Below are 25990 nucleotides of genomic sequence, written 5' to 3'. Positions count from 1 at the left end.
AAAGATTTGACGCAGTTAAAAGATCTTCATACCTACATGAAAAGAAAAATTGCAATTGCATTGCTTCATTTAAGCAAATAAAGAAGATTTTTGCTTATTTAAATTAATAAAACTTGTGGTATGGTGTTGTGTGAAGACTGCTTATGAAAAGTGAGCACATTGATGGAACCGAATACCAAACAAATGAATGTTCCCAAAAGCATTTGATGTGCTTCAATGGAACCAAAGAAATTTGGCCATTAATGGTGTGATTTAGAAATATTCATTTTATATAACTTTTCTGTTTTCAAATTTTTCATAATCCTAAAACGATTGATGCTTTAAAGTGGTTAACATTAGTAAATGTATTAGCAAACATAAAGAAACAATAAAAATAGTCTATTGTCTATCAGCATTTGTTCATTTTAGACAATTCACAATTCTTCATGTTAGTTCACAGTATTTTGACAAATGTTAACATTTAAACAGTTAACCCTTTTGATTTTAAAAATGTATTAGTAAATGTTGAATTTAACATAAATGCTGTAGAAGTATTGTTTATTGCTACTTTGTGTTAGCTAATGCCTTAACCAGTGTCAACAAATGATTGCGGTCCTTCCAAAACCTCAGATGTCCAAATTCTGTGTTTATCAGAAAATGGAAAAAACACCGCGTCGTCAAAGTTGACAAGCACTTTTTAATACTTTTTATTTCTTAGATATTTGCAAAACCCAAAGGGTGACTGTGGACAAAATTAATGAAAAACACAAAATATGGAGATACAAGGTTTCAGAAGGACAGCACTGAAATACAACCTAATTGTAAAGTGCTTATCAGATTTTGATTCTCACATATACAAGCAGCCATGTTGCTTTTATAAATAATGCCACAGAAAAATTATGAACATTACATTCAATGTCACCATCCAGACATTCTCAATAAACTTCACTGCAGGTCTGTAGGGGACACACACACAGTTTCAGTAGCTCCTCTTATAGCTCACAAGCAGCAGTTGAGCTACTCTCTGTGACCTTTCAATTATTGATCCTCCAGCATCCATAGCTCTTCTCTCCCATTGGCTGCATATTATATTCCTGCCTGCCGTATACATGCAGTGTCAGCAGAATAAACCAGAGTGATTCATATAAGCCTGCCACAGCGCAAGGTGAGAGGATATTTCCCTCCCTGAAGCAAAAAAGAGAAACATTAGCTCACATCGAGGAGTGCTCATTTTCATCCATCCAGTCAGCTACTGATTCTTTTGATCTGTATACTATGTTTAACTAAGAGCCTTTTATGTCTCGTGCTTTATTTTTACCACAACTGAATGAATTATTACAACTGTCATTCTCACATAGATTGAAAACCCTCATAAGCATCTGACCTCTCAACGTTACGTTTCATTAAAACATTTATTTTTTACTTCTCCCATAAACCCACAGTAACACTCCCACATTGCTAGGAAGAGTGGACGAACCTGTCAAGAATGACCCCGTCTCAAAAATTCAGTTGCACTCTTCTACCCATCACAGAGGTATTTCGGGAATCTGTCTTAGGATAAGATACTGTGAGAGCAGCTGCTATCTAATTTTAAGTATAGTGTTTGTGGATCTGGGTACTATGAAAACTATCCACAAGCCAAAGGAGGTACTCGGGACTTATATAGCATAACATACCAGGTTCAAAATTATCCCATGCACCAGCAAAAGTTTAACCGCAGGTTTCCATCTTCTAAAAGGACAGGAAAACTACAGACTGGAAGAATATTTGACATTATCTGAAATTTCATATCCAGTACGTGTTTCCTTATATATATTTATGATTTAATTATTGCAAACCATCGCAATATTCACATTTAAATAATTTCTATATATTGTGAAGCCCTAATTTAACAATATTTTGTGGCTTCCAACAAGACAACAAGAACACACATCTTTATTTTTAGTGCCAGTAAAGACAAAAGTACAGAAATACACTCTGGTGAGACACTGAGCCCATTTACATCTCCGTGCCAAAAGTCTCACTGGGACATATTAAACACATTGCAGTTTAGTCCATAACCCAAAGGCCCAACGCAATGTCTAATTTCCCTCCAAAGTTTGTCAGACATTCTGAACTTTGACTCATAATGCTAAAACAGCTTACCACTGGCAAATTGCCCTTATTTACCCAGTAAAAGACACAGACGGCTGGAAGAATTATTCACCCATCACTTCCATCACAGACACATTATATATAGCCGTTCTGATTCACGGGCCACAACGTGATTCGAATTACGTGCTAGGAGGAATGAAAGCGGCTGTGCTCATCCTATGCCAAAAACATCTATGAGACAGGAATGTAACACGAGTGAAGGAAGCTGTCCGATTTAATTCACAGGCTCGGCGTCTGTGCTCAGCAGGAGATCATCTGCCAGGACTCAAAAGAACAGCAGTTTCTCCAGCGTTTGTCTGCTGACTGATGGATGCTATGCGAGGCTGTGCTGAGTCACTGCATCCCCGTCCTGCCCTCACCAGGAGCACACCAGAGACCTCATTAACTGTCTCTTAAAAACGCCATGACAGGTTAAATTTCAACCTGTTAGACGAGTGTGATGCACAGTATATCTGGTTGAAAATACACTATACTGGGCATATATTATGTCCAAAATAAAAATACCTGTATATATTGTGTTGTTTTTTTATTCAGCATTCATTTAAATATACCTAAGGTATGTTTAATGCCTCTTGCCCTTGTCTAACACTAATAAATGGATGCAAAAAACATGTCCCTAACTTTCAGTTCTGTCAAACTCATGATATTGCTGCTCTGGGAACTGACTATTCAGCATTTTTCCTTGCTCGTCTCAAGACTTAAGTTTCTCAACTATTCTCCTAAGAACCCAAACAGCAAGATGATGATCCCATATGTGCCACCGCTAAAACAAATGCATTGCTGTTAAGAAAGGTTTCTGAATGTGTTGCGTGTTTTCAGGGATGGTGCAACTTACGGTCATCATGGAGGATTAGAAGCCTTATTATATTTGCACAGGTCATTCATTTTAGGCCTTGGTTTACTATTCTGATGGCTGATGTGATTTTAGATGCTCTTTTTTTAAATGTTTAACGTTTTATGAAGTTTTATGAAGTTAAAAGTTTTTATTACGTATTTTATGAAACTTTCAGTTCCAATTCTTGATAGCTGTGTTTTATTCACGATAAAAAATGTATGACCGCTGCACAAAACGATTCTGTGTATTACTGGGCATTCCCTTAGCAACCACCATTAGCAACGTAAAAGAAATTAAACATTTCTCCCGCTGTTCACGTTCGGCCAGGTACTATTTCTAGCGGAAGGAAGGCTTTTAGTTATTTTAATTATACAGTTTAATTTATACATCTTTTTTTTGGTTTTTTTTAATATTTGTGTGATAATCATTTTATAAAAGCAAGGTACTCGATAGTAATGTGTAGCGTGCATATGTGACACCTTTCATAACGTTAAACTATACATGTTGTCACAGTCAGCCAAGGACTTTTGTCAATCAGAAGGAAGGCTTTTTCGTGCTGTTGCTTATTCACGATACAACACAGCCTCCCGTACGGTAAGGCTTACTCAAAAGTTGAACTTCTTTTCCTGTAACATGCAGTCATAAGTTGCTCACAATGTTGGGATTCTATGAAAAGCATGGCATCTTGTGCCAACATGAGTATGCTAGACCAATGGTTCATAAACTTTGTGTAGAGCGCAGAAACACAGGTTAATGAAAGAGTCAGACCCCTTAGTTCCAGTCTAACCGCTGTATAATTAGCATACCACGTGGTGTTTCTATGGTAACCACAGGGAGCAGCTAAACGAGTTACAGTACATGCCATGACCAATATCAACAGATGCTTTTTTCATTAGTGATCACATAAGCAATTCTGATATGAGAAAACACGTTTCAAAGGAAGCTTATTTTATTACATTTTTATTGCAATAATGCAATAAAACTGCATCCCGTTCTTTGTTTTTCCTATTTTCCGTGGTATCCTCATTTTCCCACACGTATGTCAAACCTTCAGTCGAGGTGAAAGACATCCTGATGGCTAAAGCAGAGGACATGTGAGTTTTTGAGAAGGTGGACAGGCCAAAGAATGATGGACATCCTGTACCTGAATCCTGAAGGGAACATTTAAGTGCTTGCATATTTATATATAGGATGCAGTTAAAATAAAGCTAAAACAGTATGTAGGCACATTAAATTAAGACCCCCTATGTACATATGTTTTTATGTAAATGAACCCAAAATGAACTTAAATAACCCAAAGAAAACTTAAATATGTGGCTGTTAAGTTAAATCATTCAGCTTTCCTTTTAATTCTTGGAAGAAGACATTTGAGCAGCAGATGGTTGAGCTAATGTCCTCTTTGTAATCTGGGACAAACGGATATAGCCATCTCTGGTTAAGTGAGATGAGAAGCATCCAGGATTAATCGTCATGCATTGAATCCTGGATACTCATTTAAACAGCAAGCCGTTTGAGGACAGAAGCCTCAGCAGAGGGACAGAATGGGAAAAAAAACACTGGCTCTCCACCCGCATATGAGTCATTAATATCAAACAAATCTGTACAGTATATGACTAAAAACAATAAAGAAGAGGAGAAAGGTTTACCATTTCACAGACAGCATTGGATTTCATTACCTCTATTTATTATCATATTACAAGAATCCAGCTACGAATTTCTGTATAGATTGAAATTTAGATATGAAAATAATATGGTTTTAGAGGTTTTTGTACCTAGCCTTTATGAAAATCTCAGGCATTATTTTCAGGTAATTTCACAAAGAAAACAATACTGTGATGAACAATGACAATAGAGTGAATGATGCCGAAGTGAGTCAATATAACTTAAATTAATAGTGATGTATATATTCAGCTAATAATAAACCTTATATATTCACTGTAAAGAACTTAATTTTAGAGAATATTAAAGTTTTTACAGATATTACTGTATCTTTGAAATACGGCCCGAAACCATTAAATGCTAAAAAGACTGCAAATTTACAAGAAAAACATGTAATTTTACAGAAAGGAAAAATGAATTTAACAGAATATTTCTGACGCCCCAGCCCCATTTTTTTACAGTGTAGCAAATAGCCTCAAAGCAAATATGCATTAACGTTATGAACGCATTTATGTTAACATAGGTGCTGATATCTGAGTCTGAACATGTTGCATTTTTCATATTTTGATGAGTTTGAAAGCGTCTTTGAATTAAGTAATGCATTTATCGCCAGAAGGAGATACTTCAGTCAACATGTTAAATCCTGAAGACCAACATATTCATAGTCGAATAATACTACATTTAGTTCATTCTTATAGTATTGTATTAAAGTATTCTTTTCAGAAGCTTTACATCCACTATAATAATAAATATGTGACTTAATGTCTTACTGTTTACAAAGCCAGTGTTACAACATAGAGTTTTGAGGACAACTGCAGTCCAGAACAGATTTAGAGGAAGAACGGCCGAAGCTTCACAGGCACATCATGACCCTCACATTGCACCCAATTCTCCCCAGACAGCTTTACAAGTCAGCCGAAAGGCTGGGCAACCATCCGAGTGTGCCTTCAAACCACCAGCCAACTTCTTAAACAGACATTATGAATATTCAAGTTCTTAATCTTTGGGCAAGGGAACGCATTCAAGTATTTACACTTTTTAGTCAGATGTCTGATTGATCTAGGATAGGGAGAGTTTAGACAGGTGATGGAGCCGTGTCTTAAAATGGCCATGCATTTGAGAGCGATTCATTCCCATTTATATTCTGCAGCAGTTGGGCTACGAGCCCGGAGCCAGCCTCCTCTAGTCTAAATCACAGAAATTGACCATCTGTGGAAGATGGCGAGAGAAACAGCGAACAGATGTTGGTTATTATATTGGGAATTCACGTAATCAGAATGGGGAACCAGACTGCAACCAGCAGTTAGCACCAGACTGTACTACTGTAAATGAGACCTGTTTTGGGATGGGTTGACTTCTAAAAACAATTGAGTTACATTATCTTCAAGAACAATTTTATTATTGTAAATAACAATTTTAGTTTTGGTATTTTGCTTTTTGTTTCTGAAATGTGTGCAACATCAAACTCTGAATGCATACAAATGTCTCACAGATTTGTCAACTGTAATGGACATCACGTTTCGGAGTTAACACAGAAAAAAGAAAACGCCAGATTTAACTTTCAACTATTTCTCTTTTTTTCCCTCCTGAAACAGGAAACTTACAACAATACACCCTGATCTCAAACCATCAAGTAAAGTGTCCTTCCGTTCTTACATTTACAATACACACACTTTGCTTTTCTTGGTTGTGTGTGTGCATCTTATCAGACCTCAGAATAGATTACACAGCCTTTCAGAAAGAGGAGCAATATGCCCTTATTATGTGCAGCTTGGCACAATGCAATCTCTCAGTTGCTTGCAGTTCTTATCATAAAGACAGAAAGTTCAGAACATTCTAGTCTTTTAAATTTCAGAAATTCCACTGGAAGCAAAAATATTCAAAACAAAGGGCAGTTTTAAACTCCTTTAATGTTCGGTTGGTATAGTTTTTGGACGCACTGTAGTCGAGGGACGTAGTCAACAGCATAAAACATCTACTCAATTGAATTTTATATAATAAAAAAGCAATTCACATTTAATAGTTTTACAGCTTGAAAGGATAGGGACAGCATGCAGTCATGTCGATGAAACAAACATGAATCCAGAAATAGTGACATTCATATGTATGGGCGGCTAGGGTCATAGACCCAACCCGATGGGAGTTAAGACACGTTTGTATGCTTCCGAATAAAAACAAAAATGCATAGACAAAATAAGAATAACTTTAAAACAACAGTTAAAAGCAAAAAGATGCCCGTTAAAAGCTGTTTGGCCATGTAGACTCAATGACCGAAGACATCCATTCAGATGCTTATTGCTGAGAGGAGATTGGAGGGAACAATAGAGATATTTGTGGGAAAATGTTTAAAAGGGCATCCACAGATTAAAAGAGGTGATGTTTAATGCTGCCAGGCTCTCGTGATCATTAGAGCTACTTAAACATACATCATAAACCTCAAGACAGGCATGCATCATTTCAAAACACTGAGATACAATTATTATGTTAAGCCGGTTAACAAAACGTTAAATACTGATGTTACCAAAAAGTCACCAAATTTCCAAATAATTATACTAGAAGTAAAAAGGTTTGAGTTTTTAATGACTTTGTTATTGAGGGCTGTCCGGAGTCATTTTAATAACCACACTTGGACACACAAAATGTGTCTTTCATGCTGTTATATATACGGCAAGAAAAAGCACATTCTTTCACAATGCTTAAGGTGAAGGCTGTGTCTATTTGACGTGTTTGCACACTTCTGGGTATTATTTTACTACGGTAATTTTAATCGAAACACCCTGTTACAAATTTAGAGCTGAAAAGGTTTCCTGGAGGTGGGGTTCATGTTTGTCTACACTTTAAGACATTGGAAAAATAAATAGGGACCTAAGACATTCATTAGATACCTTTAGAAATATTTTACATAAAACACAATTGGCACAATTCAATTTTTTTCTTACGTTCTGTACATAAAAGCCTAAGAAATCTCACATTGATGCAAACATCGAGAAAACAGATTGAGATACATCAGTTCATTTGTAAGACATCATTCTGTGAGTCTCTGCTTACGTACGGGCCTCGTCCATTTTGATCTCCACACCAATATAATGTTATTCTGAAGCCATTATGATGTAAACAACTACTTAACAACCCTGAAAACAAAAACATCCTGTGGACAATAAAACAAGAAACTAGGAAAACAAACAGGTTTGTCTCTAATTTACCCATAAGGCGATTTATATTCTTTCTTGGTTTGACCAGAAAAATGAAGCTCTTGGTCCGTTCAGTTTCTCATGGGAACAAACACAAAACACCACTCACTGAAACATGAGTCAACAAAAACCTTAACAAAGAAATCCTAAAAAACACAAAAATCAAACGTTTACCCACTCTTTCTGACTCTTGCTGTAAGTCAGCAGGTATTACTGAGGCCGCGGGCCCTGACAGTGTAACAGTTCGTGAGGAAGAGGAGGGGAATGGGGTAGCGAAGGGAAGTGTGGCGTGAGCACACGGCAGAGCCCCACCCCTCTCCCATGTCAGGTCCCGCCCTCTCCATCAACAGTGTTATGTGGTATTTAGCTGTAGTGACTTGGCGAGAGGTCACTGTCTCCTGTCCTCCGTCTCTGATCTTGAGAAGGCCATCACCACATCCTCAGCACCTGGGAAAAGTACAAAACTGTCAAATCTAATGAAAGGTCAAGTAATATGCATTGTAATCTGTGGCACACTACGGAAAATCTGTAAAAACACGACACTTGCATCCCAATTGAATGGCATTTTCTGCACTGCACAGATAAGAGGTGTGACAAGAAGCCCCAAATCTACCACAGTACATATCTATAATAAAAAACATGGGGAACAAAATGACCTGTCTAAAAAGCCAAAAGAAACACTCTTGATGTCCTTTATAATGTCACCGCTGGATTGCAGGAAGTCTGCAGGAGGAGTGAGATGTTTTGTGATTTCAGTCATGTTCGGGCTAGACTCTCGGCGAGAGGCGCTAATCAATTCCAATCCTGAATTAATGATTCTGCTTGGGGTCGGAACACAAACCCCTGCAAACCAGGTAATCCGGATTTGCAGGCCCGCTGTTATGATATGAACATGGATTAATAACAGTAGCACAAATGTGTAAACAGTAAATAACTGGTAAGACATGAGCTGTGAAGGGATTATTTCAGAGCAGGAGGATGTCTGAAGGTCAAGTAAGGCTTCTGCCGAGGAAGAGCTCTCGTGTGCTTGGGTAGATCTAAGTTCAAGGAATAGTTCACCCAAAAAAGGGGCCTCATTTTATTGTTTAGATGTTTTATTGAGCTTTTAACAACCAAATCTATGTTGCACTTTGATATTAAAGGAACAGTTCACCCAAAAATGGTTCCCATTGACTTTCCAGAGTATAAATACATAAAGAAGACTTTGGTTCCAAAATGAGATGATGAAAATCATGTATTTAGTTATCTCATTTTGGAACCAAAGTCTTCAAAATATTACTATGGTCAAATCAATGGGAACCATTTTTGGGTGAACTGTTCATTTAATATCAAAGTGCAATGTAGTTTTGGTTGTTAAAAGCTCAATAAAACATCTAAACAATAAAATGAATCCTTTAGCTCATGCAACCATTTTAAAGGGTTCACATTCAGTCACACGCTATTCAACTTTATCCATTTATATTTTTTACCTACAATGCATTCCAGATGCACATGTTGTTGTGTATTTTCATGTAGTGTCATATTCTTGAGCTACACAAACACCAAACATTCCATCTTTGTCTCCGGCTCTTAAACAGCTTGGTGCAGGAAATGTTCTTCACAGCGATGCCAAAGAACCATTCAGTCAAAGGTTCTTTAAAGAACCATCTCTTTCTTACTTTTTTATAATCTCAAGAAGCTTTTTTTCGCCACAAAGAACCTTTTGTGAAACAGAAAGGTTCTTCATATGTTAAAGGATCTTTATGGAACCAAAGGGTTAGTTTATGACATTGAAGAACCTTTTGAAGAGTGTATTTGTTACAGTTAGACCATTTTTAAAGCCAGAGACCATTTATTTATGTCAAGAAGAGATTCGCAAGAATAATCGCCGGGCTGAATAAATTGTGGAACTGTGGTTTCCTAAAAAGTCATGCATTTTAATCTCACTGACACTTCAATAAAAACCTGGGAGATATAAGTGAATCAAGTGATGTGAAATATAACATGCCAAATTCCGCCAACACGCTTTGACTTGAATCAGCTACATCTCATCTTCGGATTTACAGGGCGTCTTTTTTTTTTTAGCTAAAACCTTGCTTCGGTCATTCCGGATCTTAAAAAGGTTTCATAGTTCCCCATAACACCTTCTGCCTCAAAGGATTTAATTATGAGGGAAGATAAAAGACTCTAGAACCCCCACCTGTCTGTTTTTGTACTAGACCGCAAAGTGGTGGATGGGTTATTGCTGGTTTAGGTTTAATGGTGCAGTTAGTGTCTATGCAGAGTTTGGTCGTTGTCTTGGCACACATCAAATATTCTTGTTAGGACACGTACACTGTGTTTTAACTGACCCTGGATAAGCTTAATAAGCACACTGCAGGTTACATTTTAATATCCTCTGCCTTTCATGTTCTACAGCCCACAAATTCCAACACACCTCCACTTAAGAGGTCAAATGACTAATTTCGTGCTCCAGGACTTTAAATATTCTATCAAAATGTCAATGTTTCTGATCTTTTAAAGTCAACATACGTTTTAGGCAAAACTAGACGGAAGATGTTTTCTTTCAATTGTGAGAAAAACCAGATCATTAGCATACAGAGAAAGTGATTGCAGACACCTGCAGACAGGAGTGTTAACACCTCACTGAACACTGAAAGATCACACCCTGCTGGTATAGTTCACACTTACACAAACTGTCTTACTAGTGAATATGGGTCTGATCAGAAATCAGAAAATTTGGCAGTAGCTGAAAAAGTGAGCACATTGCATTTGAAGTCTAAACACTAATCTGTTTTCATAAACAAAAACAGCTAAGGGGTCTGTTTCCAGACAATTACGATTTAAAAAGTATTTAAAACTTTAATACTAAAAAAACTGAAAATGTTACATTTCACAACATTGGACATATTACATAAAAAAAATATCTGCGGGACACAATGTGTGCCAATTTAATTCATATTTTTGTGTGGATATAAGTTTTGTATGTAGTGACAAAATTAAAGTACCTACTTTTAAAATTCAATCAGTACAAAAGTACAAATGGACATTTAGAGGGGTTATATGGCACGAATATGTGTTTATCTGTGTCTTTGGTGTGTTATTAGTTGCCCATGCATGTATTCGACACGCAAAATTGCAAAAATTAAAAAGTGTCGGAACAAAATATGCATTCTATCTAGAAAGCGAATGCTCACCCAGACCTGCCTGAAATGCCCCCTGTAACCACAAACCCACAAATCTACTTCAGTCTGTGGTATGATTCGACTAAGACCGCCCAAATGTAAAGGCAAGTAAGGTGGGAGTACCTGTCAGTACAATTGCTTTGGAACCTGATGTAATATTAATTGTAGCTGTGCCTTATGACCCCTTTAAAGAGACTGTGTACCCAATGATTTGCAATTATTTGTCATTCCAAATCTGTATGATTTTCTTTTTTTTCTGCAGAACACAAACCAACGTTTTGGTGACCAGAGGATAAATGATGACAGCATTTCTATTTTTAGGTGAACTATCACTTTAATTCAAAAGTAATTCAAAGACATTAAAGACTATGCTGTATAGTCAATAAACGTCATTTGACGTCCAAATATGATCAAACTCTTAGCATCAAGACCGATGCTAAGTACCATGGCTACTCAATACCTATCAGCACATCTTTGATTCTGTTCATCTAGGATTACATAACCCTTACATAACGGTGATCCAGGCAGGGAGGGGTCAAGGATAAGGACAAGGCTTTACAAGTGTCGACAGCCCAGGCCTAAAATCCTCAGTTGTACTAAAGTGCGAGAGAAGCAGAAGGGAGGACATGAAACCGTGAACAGATGGATGAAATGTTCCTTCTCCGTCCTCTGCTTTCCATCATGATTGTGCCACTCCCAGCGATGCACGCTGTGTCACACGAGCAACAGCCAACACGCTTTAGACGTCAGAGCCCTCATGAGTCGTTGCCTGGCAACAGCTCGGAATCGGATTGCATCACGATCAGGCAGGCTACAAACACCTATGAACCGACAGCAGCTGTCTGTCTCCACATATCACCGTCTCACATCCCTAAACTGGCTGGTTTAACCTCTGATCACAGACCTCTTAAAGTAAAATTTATCCAATGTATCAAACTGGGTTTGAATGGGTTTTATTTAAAATATAACCGACATACAGCTGAGCTATGTCAAGTCTATGAATCCTTTATAATGGCAATAATAAAATCTCTGACAGTGATAGGGGCAGGTGAATCACGGCTGAGGAGTTGATCGATGGTGACAGATATTGCATTAGAGGATCAATTCAGGAAACACGATTGAATATGACCGGCAGTGATAAATCATGACCACTGAGTGTGTGGGACTGACATACACACACACCCACACCTTGCTGTGTAAATGACAATATTTTACATCTACAAAGAGACACGAATCACAATCCCAGACTGTTTCTCTAAAGTTTCAAATAACACCTTAGGTTAGCGCTGTAGATGCAGGCTAGTAAAATAAAAAGAAAAGCATATATACATACATTCAAATACATACTGTATGCGTGTATATTTATAATGTTTCTGTAAAGGCAATTAAGGCCTTGTCGTCTTTTGCATTAGTTTTCGAGGCTTGGAGGTCAAAATATAAATAAACCGTATAAAATATATAAATAAAAATACACAACACCACATGCATGTATGTATATTACTTTTTCCATTTCCGTGCATGACTTTTATTTGCTTTTCCACGCTTAGAATTCAAGATGTAAAGGAAATGTATATAAAAATACATGTCACGTCATGATGTCAGTCGTTTACATTGCTGTTGCATGTCTTTGTTACTTCTGAGCTTTGATTTTGTTGAAATTCAACAGACACTAGACTGGAATGGCCACAATTCATCTAGAAATGCGGATTAAATAAAAATGTGGAATTACATTTTTCATTTGGACACCAAATGTAGTGCCATGTATGCAGGTCTGTTACAGGTTTGGCAAACAAGTAAAACATCTGTTGCATTGCTGATCTGCTAGTGCACCGCATCTGACAAACAAAACAACTGTAAAAACTTTTACCAAAACAGATTTAGGCTTACGGTACTAGCCTGAGAGAAAATGCATTATGTAAATCTTTAATATGCTATTTTTCGCCATTTCAATTTTAGGCCAGAAGCTATTTATTCAAGACTTCATGAATTTCTAAAACAATGTTGAATATTTTTAGAAGGGGTTTTTCTCAGATACTTTACTGGGTGCACACATTACAAAAAAAGCTTTTTGGGCATGTTTTTGTAAATGACTGACTCATTGGTTTGGTAATGAAGGGTTTTGAAACCGCTCTGTGTCACATCAGTAAGCTGATGGGAGTGCAGTCTGGGATTACTCCATCTAAGGATTATACCGACAGACACAAGACAAAAGCATTGACCTTGCTTCAGATGGATAATACACACAACCCAAACGCTTACACAAAGTTGCCATTGACTAGATACAATTCTCTACTGTCCGACGTCAATTAAAGCTTGTAAGGCTGATATAAAAGAGCAGCATCCTTTCAAACGCTGTTGGTCACACGAACGGGGCCAAAAGGAGCGAGTGTGCTGTTCCTGCACCATTCATCTGTAATGAACAATGCGGCGTGCCTGAAGGTCCTCTAATGAGCCCAGTTCCTCTCCCTCATTCACCACATCACGGTGCCCCTGTCCACCCTGCTCGCAACCCATTCCGTCGCCATGGAAACTGACTACTGTACTCACCATGTTGTTCAGCACCCAAGGCCTCTGACAAAGGATTGGCAGGTTCTCTCACAGCCTCATTGTCCGATTTCAGCCAATGGTGAGGCTCTGTGTGGAGCAATGCCACTAACAGCCCACATGGATCTAATAACTTCATCTTCCATCATAATAAAATATGGATACATGAATAGTTGACAAATATACCATACACGTGTCCTATGGTGTGACATAGCAAACATTTTGATACCAAACTGTTTATAATATATTATTTTAAATTATTAATATTTAGAATATAAATCAGCACCTTTTTGTAGCTATTTCCTCAAGTAGTTCACTTCAAAATTTTCCCCCAGTCACTTGGCAAAAATTATACAGTTCGCCCTCATCCCCCCAACACCACCAGCCAGCTCTATTCCCTAAACTCCAACTCCTAAAACCTGATTAAAATACATCACAGCATTTATAATGTGTGTCTATGGTAATTAGCTAATTAGATGAACTTCAATGCAAATGCAAAGAAGAAAAGCTAAGGTACATATGGTTTACATACAACATCTTCAAAAATATGTCCTCAAAAACAAACAAGGGGGCTGCTCAATACACAAAGGAGTTTGGTCATGAGAGAATAGCTGTTTAGAGACTGAGAGTCACTGCAGTGGTCCGTCTGTCTAAATTTAATTTCACCATGAAGCCGGCATTTATACCACACATCTAAAAGGTAACACATTCATATGTATAAATGGAAGGCCACGTAACAGCTCTTTATTATGTAAGCCTAAAGAAACGTATCAGAATGAGAGGTAAACATAGGCTTATCTGCATAGATCTATTAGTCGCAGGGTGACTCATTTTCCAAGGTGTTGCACGCAAACACAGGCAGCCCTCTGAGAGAGCGTAATACGTAAATAATTCATCTAACTGGTCTATATTCCCTTGAGATTTTACTCCATTTTGTCCTGTGGGAGAGAAAAACAAGTCTTTCTAGATTTAAAGTACCATCAATTTGCAAAAAAATATTTAATTCCCTAAATCCTCAAATAACGCTGTCGAGATCCTACAGTATCAGTTTCTATTGCCTAAAATAAATGCTATTTCCCCAGGATGACCCTTTGGCATTTTCCTCGCCTTAAGACAAAATTTGTTTTAATGGAAACTGATAAGTCTCTAAATAACAAGAACACTATTCATTGCATTAAACAAAGATCACTAACACCACTTATGACAAAATAAAGAGTTTGTTCTCACTTTGACAAGGGCTTTGCAGAAGACTATTGTGTTGTTCATTAAATGCATTTCTCTTTCATCTCAGCTTCATTAGACTGATGATGATCACAGGCTTCAGCCGAGTTTAAGAGACAGAGATCGCTTTTATCTGAGGCAGCCATTTTCCTTTGTTATTATAGATGCATCACATCGCTGCGTCTTTTTAAAATCCCACACATGGAAATATTGGCTCATCGGTGGTGGAAGATTTCATAATGTTGAAACAAACACGGGCGAAGAGTATTTCTGTGGAGGAAAAATCCCACGGGTGCATCTCTATTCATCTCGATTATGCTACTGCATTATTTATAAAGCGCCTTCCAAAAAGAGCACAGCATCGATATCCTTGCTAAACAACCAGACTGGTATGCATAATTAATAAACCAAAATCTATGCTTCATCCTTTTATACACCTAGTGTTATCTGCCACATTAGAAATGATTCTTTCCCCAAACAAAAAATGTGAGCATGCAGCCAGGTTTTTTGGAGCATGTGACCTTTTGAGCATGGTGGGAGTAAGCAATACGGTCTCATTCTCACATGTTATTTCAGCAGATCACCTTGGTTGAAAACAGAGGACACAATCCTTAAAAGACATGGAGTATTCAGTTTGTGTACCTGACTCACAACAATAACTACTTATGTTGTGCTAGCGCCCCCTTGTGTTGGCTCAACATACTTTAAGGACTTAAAGCTAGAGGAAAATGTTATCCCATCTAATGACATTCAATCTGTACACATTAGATCTAGAGTTACCCTACCCCAGAATGCATGACATCTTACTTACACCACCTTTATCAAAGTATGAACTAAAATATACAATGAAGAAAGAACAACTTCCTTTAGATTTTTTTATTGGCTAGTGTAACTATAGACATCCTAAATATGTAAGTGATGCGTGGGTAAATGTGAAACCATTCCTTGATAAATGTTGACTTACCCTGGTCAATAGGGTGCTGTGGCAACTGACTCATCTGACTGTGCACCACGCCTGCATAATTCCGCAGAAATGCTTCTTCATTTGGTGTCAGCTGCAGGGGTATGGAAAAAAACCATCACACATGGCAATAAAAAAAATCACGCCAATGTCGAGCTCAGAATCACTCCAGGACAATTAACAGTCAGAAGCTGTTTAGAATTTTGAATGGCAGGGGTTTCTATTTACATCACAGAAAATAATTTATTAAAATGTAACTGGTTTATTTTTCGTGATTAATTAGGTTAGTGTATGAGCATCTATGAAACCAAATGTTTGTTTTCATAACATCTCAACCAAAAATGATGACTTTGCCCTACTTCAAACTCCATGACTCTTGTGTTTTGCTCTGTCACATTACTGAATGCAACGTTCTTATTGACTTATTGGTTTGTTAATCGACTTACGTTTGATCCCATTTTCTTGAGCATGAGCAGCACCCGCACCTTCTGCTGGATGTACATCTCCTCAGGAGACTTGACAGGGGCTTCCTCACGATTCATCCCCCCTGCTCCTGACGCACCGCTAAACCACCACAGAGACAGACCGACACAGAGTGAGAGAGAGATTCAATGATTCCGTCACATTTTGAAAACAATGAAAGTTGCATTCATTTAGATTTACAGACAATGTCATGCAGGGTGTGAATTTTTTAGTCAGATTGAAATCTATGATTTATTTAAAGAGAACCGTAAACACCAAAAACAGATCTATAGTTTAGTGTAATAGCAAACAAAAATATAGCTATTGCTGATTTAAGAAGGAACGCATTAAAATTTAGCACTTAAAATTTTTTTGTGAGCATGCAAAACTTCCGCAGACACAAGCGTTTTAAGGGCAAAATGCATCAAACATCTAAAACTTGTATCTTTGCTACCAACGCTATTTCACAGATATAAAAAAAAAATCATGTGTTGGCCCAGTAAGACAATGCCAACTGTGTCTGCAATACTAGCTATTTATCAATCATCAATGGTGCTTCAATATAAGTAAAAACAGAACAACAAAAAACAAACAAAACAGTACCTGCCAAAACATGAAACTGACAGACAAAAATATGGGGGGAACTATAGACGCTTTCAAAGCAACAACCTTTACTGCGTATGAGTGCTTGTAGATCATTCCTGATAACAAGCAAAAAAATTACATAAATGACAGAAGCTGGCGAGTTAAAAGTAAGTCTAGTAGCCAGTTTTCTTTGTGTTCCCTGTAGGAGAACCGTTACTTGGCTAAACTTGAAATGTGACAAAGTTAAACGACCTATTTAACAAATTGCTTATTTCATCAAATGAATATACAATCAAATATTCATATAAATTAAAATGAGCCAGACGGATCCACAAACACAAACTCGAAGTTAACCTCGGGCCAGGCACGTGTTTCAGATGAAAACCGTCTATAAGACAAATTAAGACAAATGAACCGTCTATATACAAACTGAACTGTGCGAATAACATTTGAGCTGTCACAACATTAACCCTCTGCAGAATACAGAAATCTTTAAACCGAGCAGTATGACTGTGTCTGAAGTCTGAACGCACTATAGATCATGAAACAGGTTGGCAGCATCATAAACGACCCTCATGCATATTTAATGTTTGATCCATCCATGTTCCTGCTTCCTCTCATCTTCTTCACTTCCTAATGATCTGATTTCAAAGTCACTCTCGGCGTGAAACTCCTGAGAGGTGTAAGAAAACTAATGCTACATGGTAAATCAGCAAAACAATGGTGTATTTCTGAAGCTGCGCGAATTAGATTCCATAGAATAGCATCGCGCAATGACGTAAAAAGACGCAGTATGCAGTAATACCATTTAATCCATAATTAACACAATAATTCCTCCCATATCACTGTTATGTGAATAGAAATCACAAAGAGGGTGTACATCATTCATTGAGAGAAGAGACAAATGAACGACTAAAACAGAGTTGCATGAAATGGCATCCCATGTATTCTGCGGGTTTTGTGAATCCGTCAGACTCAATCCTTTGGCGACATCTAGCCTGTGATGTCTCACACGCTCGTATCCGCACAAAGAGCCTCTAATACGCGGTGACAGCTTGTTTGATGTGGGGTTATATTTAATTGAAAAGCTGGCTTAACCCTCCATTTCAAGACAGCTGACAGTATGCTGTTCAGACGCATTAGCTTGCTCTTGACTCACACAATAGAGCACCTCACATGACCTATCGACGTTCTTGGTGTAAATGTGTTTCTCCAGGTGTTTAAGGTGAATAAATTCTAATACCAATAAGGTTTCGTCATTAAACACAGAAAACGCTATTGAAACAGATGACCTCGACAAAATAACAAACCCAGAATCAGAATCACAGACTCATCAGCCACCAAAGGGCCATGGCATCAAAAGGGCTTCGTATTCAATAAAGCATGCACTTTATTCTGCCGTGTCTCACTGGCAGCCGTGGGGAAAGAGGAGCGCTCGCTGAGAGAGGCAGGACGCAGATGAAAGCCAGAGAGGGACTGGTGTGTCAGCTCTGCCACTCTGTGACACCAGGCACACCTTCAGGGGGGAGTTGGATCTCTCTCCCTCTCTTTTGATCATCGCTGTCCTCCAAGCTGGAGATGAGACAGGCCAGACAGCAGCCGTACCCGGTCAGCTCAACGGAAACATCAGTTCATAGCCTGTGCATAGCAATGCCACACATTCCAGAAAACTTGGGTCTCTAAAAAATGCCCCGTGTGAAGTAAACAGGGTAGTTGACAATGTACGTGCCTTATGGTGTGACAGCAAAAACGTAGAAAAAACAAACTAGCTCAGTGGTAAAAGTGGGGCGCTGACAACGCCAAGGTCATGGGTTCGATTACAGGGGATTGCACATACTTAGCAACAAATGTTTAGGATAATGCAATGCAAGTCGCTTTGGATAAAAGCATCTGCCAAATGCGTAAATGTATATATGAAATAAAATATTATTATCATTCTACACTATGCCTGCTTCCACACAGAAGATGTCAAATCATGTGACTGTGTGCACACAGGACTTCTAAAAATAAAACACCAATCCCCAGTTTCAGTCACGACCCAGGCTGCACTGTGAATCCTGATTCGCTGACACGCGGTAAAATTGGCAATTTACCTGTGTGAACCACAGAGTGCCTGCGTATAAACCTCCAGCAAACTGTTCATATAGGGTCAACAGCAAAAACGAACCTGTGCGCTGGTGTGAACCCGTAACACTGAGCGAATCAGACCAAAGATCATCTCATCAGCGACGGCTGCCACCATCCATGTAGGGATGGTGCACAAGCCCTGCAAGGAGATACACAAACCAGATAGCGCTTCTATTTATAGACTCATCAAGACATTTGAAATGAATCCTCATAAGCAGCTTGCAGAGATAGATTCCTCAATTGTTTGCTTCTGCCCATGCCCAACACGAGGTACACATTTCCAAAAAACAACCGTAAAGTGATAGTTCACCAAAAATGTTAATTCTGTCATAATTTATCACCCTCTCGTCATGGCAAACTTGTAAAAATATCTCCTTTCATGTTCTGCAGAAGAAAGAAAGCCAGAAAGGTCAAGAGGGTGAGTAAATGATGATTTCTGGGTGAACTTTCCCTTTAAATACATCCGACGTATTTTAGGAGATGGTCAATAAATGGCACCCTGAGACAGTTATGAGTTTGTACCGACTGTGAGGTTTACATATTAAAAGCGATGACATTTTTTTTTTGACCACAGATAATCCCAGTCTTGTAATTTGGAGGCTGAAAGTAACTCCAGAGTCTGACTGTGGGCTTCAGAAATCTGTTGATTTGTTAAACCTGAACTTATCCCGCCGGTAAAGCGAATCCAACACCTTTAATCTTTAGTCCTCCTCGGGCAACCAGGGTGCAAGAACTGTGATCAAAGAGGAGGAGTTTAAAGCTCAGCTTCTCTTTAATTTACAACTTGCCGAAAATACGAATTAAATTGAACTTGTTGTATTTGCGATGTACCAAATAGACCAGCATTAAAATCACATGTACAAGTGCACTGACTGTGAGGCGGCATGGTTTTCTACGGTATACAGAACGGCCACTGTGTATTTTGCCTAGTATGAAATACAAGCAGATTTCACATGACATGTGCCTGTCAGTGGAAACAGAAGATGCTTTCTTGTGGTGTGGGCAGATAAATCATACAATAATTAGGGGATGGTACTATCTCCAACCCCCAAAACAAATCATACGGCCAAGGTAAATCTGTCAGCGAGCTTCCCCTGCAGTATTAAGTTGCATCTTTGGGCAGCTGTGCTGAATGTATAATGAATATACCAACAACACTACGGGAGTGAAGGAAATGCACAGTTTTTGTTAGAGCTAAGAGAAATGAATGGGCAGCAGAGGGTACTAGTGAGACCTTACATAGTTCTTGACCCCCAAACCTGACCGGACAAAAAATTCAAATACACAGATGGAGATTTTAGTGCATATGTAAGAACTCATATCTTTGCATTACAGAGTCAACTCTCTGATATTATCTAAAGAAATTTAAAATGACTTTGACAAAAAAAATAGGCTCTTACTAAAAGACAAATCTAAGCAGAAAATATTGTCTGAAAACACACTTTTTTAATATTGCAAGCATGCAACATTTTTCAGATTTACAGTGTAAACAAAATAGTCATTGTATTTTACAACAATAGAGATGAGAATGCCTGATAAATAGGTCATAACGTACTAGCAACGCATGACCCTGCATTTAATTCCTGCCTATTAAAAATGTTGAAAATATCCATACATTTAAAAAACCGAACCCAAATTCAACTCATCATAAACATTATGTGATGCTGGCTTAAATCAATGGAATTAACTCACTCCAATCCAGTCTATAACAAAGCACAAATGTTCTGAAAATAAAAATTAAGAGGCTTATTTAGTTAATACAACAAATCTCACTTCAAATCTGTCAAGGGTAAGAAATTCACAAGATGGTTGTCATGCACCAGACTGCTTGTCATGAATCACAATACAAAACCCACTGCAGAGGGAAGGTCCATATGGGATCACTGCTGCAACGGCTTTATGAAATACAGCTATACTAAATGATGACAAGACAATTTAATAATACATTTATAACACCTACATTCATGCCTTTGCTTATAAGGTGTGGCTAATTTGTCTATTTAAATACGTAAAAGCAATGAAGAATTCAACCACAGCCTTTCAAAATGACCAACGAACCAAATGATCAAATGAGCGAGATCCTGCAAAACGTTTCATCTTCAAAGTCAACAGGGGCTATCTAATGAAAAATTAAGCGGGCCGAGGAGGATTTCGCTAATTGCCACAGAAAGATGCTACATTTTCAGCGAGCGAGTCTGATTTAAGCCAGGATACCAGCCTTGATCATGAAGAAGAAGCCCTTAAAGGCATAAACCGGCAGACAGGGGGGGGTTGGGGGTGACAAGCGACACAGGGGGGCTGGGCACCCCTACAAAAAATTTGCTGAAGCTTGGCAGGAGGTCTGAGACTATGCTCAAGCTTGTTGCTCAAAGGCAGCTGATGATTTCCCATTGGGACACAGAGGTTGATGAGTCCATGAGCCCCAGCTGCCCCCTGACTGTCTGGGATTCGAAGAGCCAAACCCTCGGTAGAATGTCAAGACTGAAGAAAATACAGTTTCACTTCCAAGTTCACAAGCAGAAGACCTTGGCCTGTTAGCTTTCGAAAAGCCATCACAGTTCAAGTGCCCGCAGTGGGCAAACAGCCATTTTCACAGGCAAATGTGAGCTACACGCCGGTTAGCTGACAGATGCAAGTGCAGAGGTATTCTGTATTCACAATGAGTTCTGGGTGTGGGGAAACTAAAAATAGATGATCACCACCACTAAGACATCATAATAAGTCAACTTGAACCAGTTCTACACTTTTGAAGAAACCGGTTTCCGTGACTTTCTGTATGATTCCCACATAATAGAGCCATTCCTAGCCGATGAAAAACTAGCAGAGCAAGACTAGCAAATATTTTCGGGTTTCAGTAACATTATGAATTCCCTTGAGGTTTCAGGCCTTGGAAATCACAACAGTAAAATTCCACACCTCGCATAACTATGGGAACCAAGCCAGTCTGAGATGGATAAATAAATATATTATATATATATATAAACTATATTTAATAGACTGCTAAAAAGTAACCTTACTATAAAACTGTATGTTTGACAAGTAAACTATTAAAAAGACATAAACCTGCAAGCACTTAAACATATCTGTGCATTCACGGAAGCAGATTCATGAACTGAAATGTGTCGAAAAGCTGTAAATGTAATCAGTACAAATCGCAAACATCTCATAAAAAAGTGTAAATAAACCGTAATCGAAATGAATATGGTTATTAAGAATCTGTCTACACCAGTGAAATAGCTGACTGGATTTACTCATCTCTCTTCCCGTCGCTTCCAGTTTTTAAGCGCAAGCACATATTTCTCATTTATCTTAAAAATACAGCACGTCACAAAAACAGACCCTCTTTGTATTTAAACCTATTATGTTTAATAAAGAAAAGTGTTTCCAGACCTACTACAGACGGTACATTTACAGGAAAACTGAACAGTCGAGCTATAACAAAGCCCTGAATGAAGTTCCCACAATTCCCCTTCACACACACACACACACACACACACACAGACATGCGCGCGCGCACACACACATTAGCCCGTTAGCAACAGAAAAACAGCCAGTTCTCGCCTCGTTTCGAGTACTAAATCTCCGAAATGATCTCCATTTTGACGGCTTACCTCTCCTGGTCCAGGGTTCTGTCGCTTTTGTTGTATTTGAGAGCTGTGTTGTGTATATGGTTCCGGGGTCGTCACATCCCGACAGTCGGTAGCGCTGGAGTGAACCAAGAACATAAACGCGTTGCTGCTGAATCAGTTCCTGCACGAGCGGGGTCCTGCCGCTAGAGGGCGCTGTGACTCTGTCATTCAAGATCTTTTGTTTTTACATTTTATATCGGATTGTATTGTATAGCTCTATATTTCTGGTGCTATTTGCAGTCCTGCCATATGCTGGCTTTATTTGTAAATAGCCAAACAATAACACTAATAGACAATTGGTTTTTTATTAGTATTATAATAAATGTATTATGCTGCCATGTTGGTCAGTGGTGCTCGCTGCAGAGCATATGGGCGGACGTTAGACGTCCAGCGAGGAGGAGCTACAGATCCAGGGAGGAGGAGCTACAGTTCACATCCAGAGAGGAGGAGCTACATGAAAGCTTCACCTCTGTGGATATCGAAGCGCCGCACGTTTTCGTTCATAAAAGCTCTACGTCAGATCGTACTTAAGTAATCCTTGATACACGTTAGATTGCCTGACCTGTGAATTTATCTCAATCGTTTAAACGTGGAAACTGCGTTGTCCTTGCGTGTGTGATATAAAAAATAAACAAAATGAACCTATTAGCTTGTCTCATCCCGTTTCTTCCTTTTAAATGTACACAGGGTAGATGGGAATCTAATGTATAAGGAATATCATTTTGGATGGATTCATAACGAATTGATTAAGAAGACATGGATCAAGTCCAGCCACATCACACTAAAGAACAATAAAAACAAGAAGTGTGCACTAAGACACATTGCAGGAATATTTATTAGTAGACAGGGATTGTTACTTCATTTACAATTTATTAGTCACATACATCACTTCCCTCAAATGTTACTGTATTTATTACCTTTAATAACAAACTTCAGTCGAGTGATAGATCTGGATAGAAACTTTCATTGAATTATTCTATTTCATTTATCTCATTCATTACATTATTCATTTATCATATGTATTCATTCATTTATCATATGTATTCATTCATTTCTTTTATCATTCACTTTTATTCATATTATTTGTTACATTTCGTCCTTATTTTCAATATTGTTTCGTTAGGAGTTGTATTGTCTTGATATGAGTCTCCAATGGTCTCCATCTCAAGGTTCATAATAACATCAGGAGACAATATTTTGATACTGTTATCTGGCATGGTTTACAACACCTATTGAATCTGTTTCTAGTCAGACTAAGTTTGACAATCCTAGACTGCATTACAGCACAACTGAGATGATTCAATTAATCATTTTCAGTTAATTTAACATCACTTCGTCTCCTGCCTGCTTCTTTTCCCTTCAGCTCTTTATCTCCCTGGTGGCTATGTTTAGGTATCGACTCACAACAGAGTTGATATTCCCGGATTAAGTTCCTGAAGGAGAGAGATCTAGTGAAACTGGACTCAAATGTATAAAATCTGCAAGCGATATTCCGCAGTTGGATCTATCACTAGCAACAAATTGTAAAAAACAAAATTGAATATTAGTAAACAAAGATGCCAGAATTCTTTCCCTACATAACTTTAATTGTTGAAAAACAAGATTTTTTTTTTGCTAAAACTTCAACACAATAAAAAACATTTACAAAATAATATTTACACAGATCTATCAGTTAGCCTTTTTGTTTCAAAGGTCAGGGTTATGCAGGCAAGACACACGCAGATTTCATCTATCATACATTTCCTGCATGAAAAACATCATGTCCTCCATTCTTTCAAATGTGAAAAGGAAGGGAGCCCGGATCTTGTCTTCATCCATTTCACCATTATAAAAAATGGTGTCAAAAAACAGATCCTTGTTATGGCCAACAAGGCATCATCCTCACTCATGCTTGTGATCTGTGGTAGGTGAACTTTCCCAGTAAATTGTGTTCGGTTCTCCTCCACCCAGTCACTGGCAAGCTGAATCCGTTTCATCACAGCAGAGTCCTTTGTGCAAAAACAGAAGACATTTCAATAATAATGTCAATATTCAATTGCTGCTCAAACACTTTTATGAAACAGGAAGGTAATTGCATGAATAAGTCAAACAATATATAAACATATCTATATGTCCATACATGGATTCTCGTGGTTGGGGTGACATCCATGACATCTGGCACAGTTGGGATGACCTCTATGAATTATCCGGTTGGATCACTTGTTTGTTGACAGACACGTGACTTTATAGAAAGAGTGCAAAAACAGTACACCTTTTCCAGTGTGCATTATTTATGACAAATTACCTGCATACTGAGGAATGCTCATAATGCATATCTTCATTCAAAGTATAGTTATCAATATCATACCTTGCCAGAGGAAAAGCTTATAATAACTGATGGCACCACCACCTCATGATTGCAGGCATATCAGACTAATAGATGCCAAGTGAAAATCTTAGCCATTAAATTCGAATCACTTTTGTAGTTCATTTTGGTGATCAAATAACTAGAAATGGATAAATATTCCACAGTCAGTCCCTCGAAGCTTAAGTGGTGCACCCTGTTAATTAAGAGTGGACGTACAGTGGGCTATATAGTGTATCCTGAATGTATTATAGGATGACATTTCACTGCTGATGATAATGGTTTAGATGCCAAGTTAAAAGCTTTAGCTCAAAGTCACCCAGGAAGGACATAGTCCAAATGCAAGGTGAAATATGATTTGCTAAGTTTCTCAAACAAATCAATACACGCAATTATTACAACAATAAATCTGGAGCAGTCACATGTAAGAAGAAAAGTTTAACATGCTATATTATACCATGGTCAGTCTCAACACTGGATTCTTATTAGCTGGAAGGTGTTGTGCATTTAAACAGTTTACTGCACAAGTAATTCCAGTCTAGTTTGCATTGACACATCACATTTCCAAAATCAATGACAGTTTTCTCTATTAACTGTGGCATGACCATGATAATCCATGCCTGTTTTCACATATGTGTGCTGCATTTCGGGTGCTTTTTCATCTCCATGTCATGCATTCAAATAATTCCCCACAAATTAACGTGACATGTAACGATAGTTAGGTTCTTGGGTAGAACGTAGAACTATGCACGATTGCATATTCAGGGACTCAAAAACAGCTAAGAAAACATTTGCATTCAACTAAAAGTAATTTTTTTCTTTAAAGGTCATTTTTTGCATACTCCGACTACCTCCAACAGTCTCTGACTCTCCGCCATCTTCCCATGTGCTGCACAGCGGTGTAGTTCGACAATAAGTGACAATAAATGGATTTGATTTATTTATTTTATTTGATTATTATACATCTTATATTTCTCAACATATATTAAACATATCAAAACGTACAAATATTTGGCAGTTAAAACAACTCATCATTTATTAAGGATTTTATGACAAAAAACCTTCACTGTATCTTTCTGCATTTAATACTTGATAGTACAAAATGATGACTATTGAAAAAGTAAGAATATGTAAA

At 38.0% G+C, this 25990-nt stretch overlaps 1 protein-coding gene across 3 annotated transcripts; it reads right to left on the bottom strand.

The window, feature by feature from the left end:
* Positions 1-6517: 6517 nt before the first annotated feature.
* On the bottom strand, positions 6518-22668 carry ctnnbip1 (catenin, beta interacting protein 1). 3 transcript variants are annotated; one of them, XM_079479063.1, is made up of 4 exons: positions 22494-22668; positions 16155-16272; positions 15712-15802; positions 6518-8265 (listed from the first exon to the last, which is right to left on the bottom strand). In XM_079479063.1, exons 2-4 carry the CDS (start codon positions 16248-16250, stop codon positions 8207-8209), a joined length of 246 nt encoding a protein of 81 aa, XP_079335189.1. In that variant the 5' UTR covers positions 16251-16272; positions 22494-22668; the 3' UTR covers positions 6518-8206. The 3 variants fall into 3 exon arrangements, with proteins under 3 accessions (XP_079335189.1, XP_079335190.1, XP_079335191.1); XM_079479064.1 differs by having other exon boundaries at positions 22444-22593; XM_079479065.1 differs by lacking the exon at positions 22494-22668 and adding an exon at positions 22273-22372.
* Positions 22669-25990: the final 3322 nt, after the last annotated feature.

The sequence above is a fragment of the Barbatula barbatula genome (genome assembly GCF_947034865.1).
Source record: "Barbatula barbatula genome assembly, chromosome: 17".
NCBI lineage: Eukaryota > Metazoa > Chordata > Actinopteri > Cypriniformes > Nemacheilidae > Barbatula > Barbatula barbatula.
This window is presented reverse-complemented; position numbering and strand designations above follow the sequence as displayed.